The 6,011-nt window shown below is 51.3% G+C and overlaps 1 protein-coding gene across 1 annotated transcript in view; it reads right to left on the reverse strand.

The window, feature by feature from the left end:
• The window catches only part of LOC108803428 (nitric oxide synthase, endothelial-like), a gene marked incomplete at its 5' end in the record, with an annotated part of 27,530 nt that extends 21,853 nt beyond the window's left edge, over nt 1-5,677 (reverse strand). The window contains 3 exon segments of the mRNA XM_018575271.1: nt 1,273-1,352; nt 2,211-2,405; nt 5,555-5,677. Coding sequence (XP_018430773.1) covers nt 1,273-1,352; nt 2,211-2,405; nt 5,555-5,677 — 398 coding nt within the window.
• Nucleotides 5,678-6,011: the final 334 nt, after the last annotated feature.

Genomic DNA, 6,011 nt, shown 5'->3' on the forward strand with positions numbered 1-6,011 from the left:
GGGGGGGGGGAAACCCACCTGGATACGCCCTCCATGTATTCCCCGAGAGACGCAGGTAGGGGGTCCACACGTCATGTTATTCCTCTGGCTTCAATACGAGCACATGCAAAGTCAGAGAAAAGTCAGAGGAAAGTCAGAGGAAAAGTCAGAGGAAAAGTCAGAGAAAAGTCAGAGGAAAAGTCAGAGGAAAAGTCAGAGGAAAAGTCAGAGAAAAGTCAGAGGAAAGTCAGAGGAAAAGTCAGAGGAAAAGTCAGAGAAAAGTCAGAGGAAAAGTCAGAGAAAAGTCAGAGGAAAGTCAGAGGAAAGTCAGAGGAAAAGTCAGAGGAAAGTCAGAGGAAAAGTCAGAGGAAAGTCAGAGGAAAGTCAGAGGAAAAGTCAGAGAAAAGTCAGAGGAAAGTCAGAGAAAAGTCAGAGGAAAAAGTCAGAGGAAAGTCAGAGGAAAAGTCAGAGAAAATTCAGAGGAAAAAGTCAGAGGAAAGTCAGAGGAAAGTCAGAGGAAAAGTCAGAGAAAAGTCAGAGGAAAGTCAGAGAAAAGTCAGAGGAAAGTCAGAGAAAAGTCAGAGGAAAGTCAGAGAAAAGTCAGAGGAAAAAGTCAGAGGAAAGTCAGAGGAAAAGTCAGAGAAAATTCAGAGGAAAAAGTCAGAGGAAAGTCAGAGGAAAGTCAGAGGAAAGTCAGAGGAAAGTCAGAGGAAAAGTCAGAGAAAAGTCAGAGGAAAGTCAGAGAAAAGTCAGAGGAAAAAGTCAGAGGAAAGTCAGAGGAAAGTCAGAGGAAAAGTCAGAGAAAATTCAGAGGAAAAAGTCAGAGGAAAGTCAGAGGAAAAGTCAGAGTATTGAAGCCACCGGATAACCATGACAGCCAGGCAGATAGAACGACTTCGCCAGATTTCTCTCCGGGAAGATTTCCTTCACATGCTGGGAGTGGGCGGTCCCACGCTGCGGGCCAATCAGGATCTACGGCATAGCACAATGCTTTACACGTAACATGTTTCAGGCACTGGGGCTGGTTACAGAGCCTTGCCAGGGGCAGCAACTTTTAGAATGCTGATCCGTAGGCTTCTACAATACAGTGACCATGTGATGGGCCTCGGCTCCTCCCACATCTCTCTCAGCTCCTCCCACATATCTATCAGCTCCTCCCACACCTCTCTATCACCCATTGAGTATGGCATTCCTTCCAGCCGCCCAGTCTGGCAGGAGCATGTCAATCACAAGCTCGGCCGAGCAGAGTTCACACATAGGGCCGGTATTAGGGGGCGGGCTGCGCAGACTTACTTGGCAACTTCTTTAAATGTCCTCTTCCGGGTGATGGTGCTCTGAGAACCCTTCCAGATGTGATACTTCCAGGGGTCCGGCTGTAATACCAACATTGGCAGGAGGTCAGTGAGAACTGGAGGCATGGAGGAAGATCCAACGCAGGGACATGGAGGAAGATCCAACACAGAGACATGGAGGAAGATCCAACACAGGGACATGGAGGAAGATCCAACGCAGGGACATGGAGGAAGATCCAACACAGAGACATGGAGGAAGATCCAACGCAGAGACATGGAGGAAGATCCAACGCAGAGACATGGAGGAAGATCGAACACACGGACATGGAGGAAGATCCAACACAGGGAGATGAGAGAAGAGGAGACATGGAGGAAGATCCAACACAGGGAGAGGAGACATGGAGGAAGATCCAACACAGAGACATGGAGGAAGATCCAACACAGAGACATGGAGGAAGATCCAACACAGAGACATGGAGGAAGATCCAACACAGGGAGAGAGGAGAGAACAGGAGACATGGAGGAAGATCCAACACAGGGAGAGGAGACATGGAGGAAGATCCAACACAGGGAGAGGAGACATGGAGGAAGATCCAACACAGGGAGAGGAGACATGGAGGAAGATCCAACACAGGGAGAGGAGACATGGAGGAAGATCCAACACAGAGACATGGAGGAAGATCCAACACAGAGACATGGAGGAAGATCCAACACAGAGACATGGAGGAAGATCCAACACAGAGACATGGAGGAAGATCCAACACAGGGAGAGATGAGAGAACAGGAGACATGGAGGAAGATCCAACACAGGGAGAGGAGACATGGAGGAAGATCCAACACAGGGAGAGGAGACATGGAGGAAGATCCAACACAGGGAGAGATGAGAGAACAGGAGACATGGAGGAAGATTGGTGGAAGATCGTGTTGGTGTTTCGGTACCTGATACAGGAAGGACGGGGACAGGTGGTAGTTGACCATCTCCTGGTGAAAGACGGGAGTCAGACTTCCAGACATCGGTGGTACAATCCACACCCAGTCCGCTGGGCACCCCCCTCGCAGGCGGGTCTCATGTTCCAGATGCTTCATGAAGGACTCGGTGGCGGCGTGGTGATCAACAACGGTAACTTTATCACTCTACAAGACAGACATTGGCTATGAGATCTGTGATCTTCCAGATGGACAATCACTTCTGAGCATCACCCTGACTGTGATAGGAATCTTCCCTCATCACTGACACATGTACAATGACAGGGATTTCTTATTTACTGGAGGCCCCTGGAAGACTGGATACTGGAGGCCCCTGGAAGACTGGATACTGGAGGCCCCTGGAAGACTGGATACTGGAGGCCCCTGGGAGATGTTTTCCTGCAATCCGCTCGCTGTCATATCAATGAATCATTTCCTGGCCAACTACCAAATACACTCGGAGGGCCTGTGTACAAGGGACTTCCATCTGAGGTCAGTCTGAGACCTCCTTCCACCCTACATCTGACCTCCTTCCACCCTACATCTGACCTCCTTCTACCCTACATCTGACCTCCTTCCACCCTACATCTGACCTCCTTCTACCCTACATCTGACCTCCTTCCACCCTACATCTGACCTCCTTCTACCCTACATCTGACCTCCTTCCACCCTACATCTGACCTCCTTCTACCCTACATCTGACCTCCTTCCACCCTACATCTGACCTCCTTCTACCCTACATCTGACCTCCTTCCACCCTACATCTGACCTCCTTCTACCCTACATCTGACCTCCTTCCACCCTACATCTGACCTCCTTCTACCCTACATCTGACCTCCTTCCACCCTACATCTGACCTCCTTCTACCCTACATCTGACCTCCTTCCACCCTACATCTGACCTCCTTCTACCCTACATCTGACCTCCTTCCACCCTACATCTGACCTCCTTCTACCCTACATCTGACCTCCTTCCACCCTACATCTGACCTCCTTCTACCCTACATCTGACCTCCTTCCACCCTACATCTGACCTCCTTCTACCCTACATCTGACCTCCTTCCACCCTACATCTGACCTCCTTCTACCCTACATCTGACCTCCTTCCACCCTACATCTGACCTCCTTCTACCCTACATCTGACCTCCTTCCACCCTACATCTGACCTCCTTCTACCCTACATCTGACCTCCTTCCACCCTACATCTGACCTCCTTCTACCCTACATCTGACCTCCTTCCACCCTACATCTGACCTCCTTCTACCCTACATCTGACCTCCTTCCACCCTACATCTGACCTCCTTCTACCCTACATCTGACCTCCTTCCACCCTACATCTGACCTCCTTCTACCCTACATCTGACCTCCTTCCACCCTACATCTGACCTCCTTCTACCCTACATCTGACCTCCTTCCACCCTACATCTGACCTCCTTCTACCCTACATCTGACCTCCTTCCACCCTACATCTGACCTCCTTCTACCCTACATCTGACCTCCTTCCACCCTACATCTGACCTCCTTCTACCCTACATCTGACCTCCTTCCACCCTACATCTGACCTCCTTCTACCCTACATCTGACCTCCTTCCACCCTACATCTGACCTCCTTCTACCCTACATCTGACCTCCTTCCACCCTACATCTGACCTCCTTCTACCCTACATCTGACCTCCTTCCACCCTACATCTGACCTCCTTCTACCCTACATCTGACCTCCTTCCACCCTACATCTGACCTCCTTCTACCCTACATCTGACCTCCTTCCACCCTACATCTGACCTCCTTCTACCCTACATCTGACCTCCTTCCACCCTACATCTGACCTCCTTCTACCCTACATCTGACCTCCTTCCACCCTACATCTGACCTCCTTCTACCCTACATCTGACCTCCTTCCACCCTACATCTGACCTCCTTCTACCCTACATCTGACCTCCTTCCACCCTACATCTGACCTCCTTCTACCCTACATCTGACCTCCTTCCACCCTACATCTGACCTCCTTCTACCCTACATCTGACCTCCTTCCACCCTACATCTGACCTCCTTCTACCCTACATCTGACCTCCTTCCACCCTACATCTGACCTCCTTCTACCCTACATCTGACCTCCTTCCACCCTACATCTGACCTCCTTCTACCCTACATCTGACCTCCTTCCACCCTACATCTGACCTCCTTCTACCCTACATCTGACCTCCTTCCACCCTACATCTGACCTCCTTCTACCCTACATCTGACCTCCTTCCACCCTACATCTGACCTCCTTCTACCCTACATCTGACCTCCTTCCACCCTACATCTGACCTCCTTCTACCCTACATCTGACCTCCTTCCACCCTACATCTGACCTCCTTCTACCCTACATCTGACCTCCTTCCACCCTACATCTGACCTCCTTCTACCCTACATCTGACCTCCTTCCACCCTACATCTGACCTCCTTCTACCCTACATCTGACCTCCTTCCACCCTACATCTGACCTCCTTCTACCCTACATCTGACCTCCTTCCACCCTACATCTGACCTCCTTCTACCCTACATCTGACCTCCTTCCACCCTACATCTGACCTCCTTCTACCCTACATCTGACCTCCTTCCACCCTACATCTGACCTCCTTCTACCCTACATCTGACCTCCTTCCACCCTACATCTGACCTCCTTCTACCCTACATCTGACCTCCTTCCACCCTACATCTGACCTCCTTCTACCCTACATCTGACCTCCTTCCACCCTACATCTGACCTCCTTCTACCCTACATCTGACCTCCTTCCACCCTACATCTGACCTCCTTCTACCCTACATCTGACCTCCTTCCACCCTACATCTGACCTCCTTCTACCCTACATCTGACCTCCTTCCACCCTACATCTGACCTCCTTCTACCCTACATCTGACCTCCTTCCACCCAACATCTGGCCTCCTTCCACCCAACATCTGGCCTCCATCCACCCAACATCTGACCTCCTTCCATCCTACATCTTACCTCCTTCTGAGCTGCATCAATCTGCTTTAGGCTGCTTCTGCATCCCCAATGACTAGTATTGGGCGAGAAGCAATTCTGACATGAACACAAACCCGCCAACATCCTGGGGCAGATGGGGCAGATGGGGCAGATGGACAGCGTTCCTCTGATGGAGCCCCAATTCTCACCACAGAAGGTTTGCAGTGATCTCTGGGATTCTGGGCTCTGCTCTCCTTTCTGCACACTGCCGGGAGGTCACATTCAAAGCTTTGCTATCACCATGGGAGGTCTGGAGGGGACATCCAGCACCGCAACACACAAACATGGCTGCTGTGACCCCGCGGTACCTGGAAGCTGTGCAGGACGGCGATGTTTATCTCCAGAGCAGCTCGGTCCTTCCACAGTGATGACGTTTTCTTGGTGTCCAATCCCAGATGTTTGGCCACTTCCTGCAAAACAACCGAAAATTTCTTATATGACACATGAAGATAAATAGAATCATCATCATCACCACCCCCATCATCACCACCACCACCCCCATCATCACCACCACCACCCCCATCATCATCACCACCACCCCCATCATCACCACCACCACCCCCATCATCATCACCACCACCCCCATCATCACCACCACCACCCCCATCATCATCACCACCACCCCCATCATCACCACCACCACCCCCATCATCATCACCACCACCCCCATCATCACCACCACCACCCCCATCATCATCACCACCACCCCCATCATCACCACCACCACCCCCATCATCATCACCACCACCCCCATCATCACCACCA

Source organism: Nanorana parkeri, unplaced genomic scaffold (assembly GCF_000935625.1).
Source record: "Nanorana parkeri isolate BGI_ZX_2015 unplaced genomic scaffold, ASM93562v1 scaffold3717, whole genome shotgun sequence".
Taxonomy (NCBI): Eukaryota; Metazoa; Chordata; class Amphibia; order Anura; family Dicroglossidae; genus Nanorana; species Nanorana parkeri.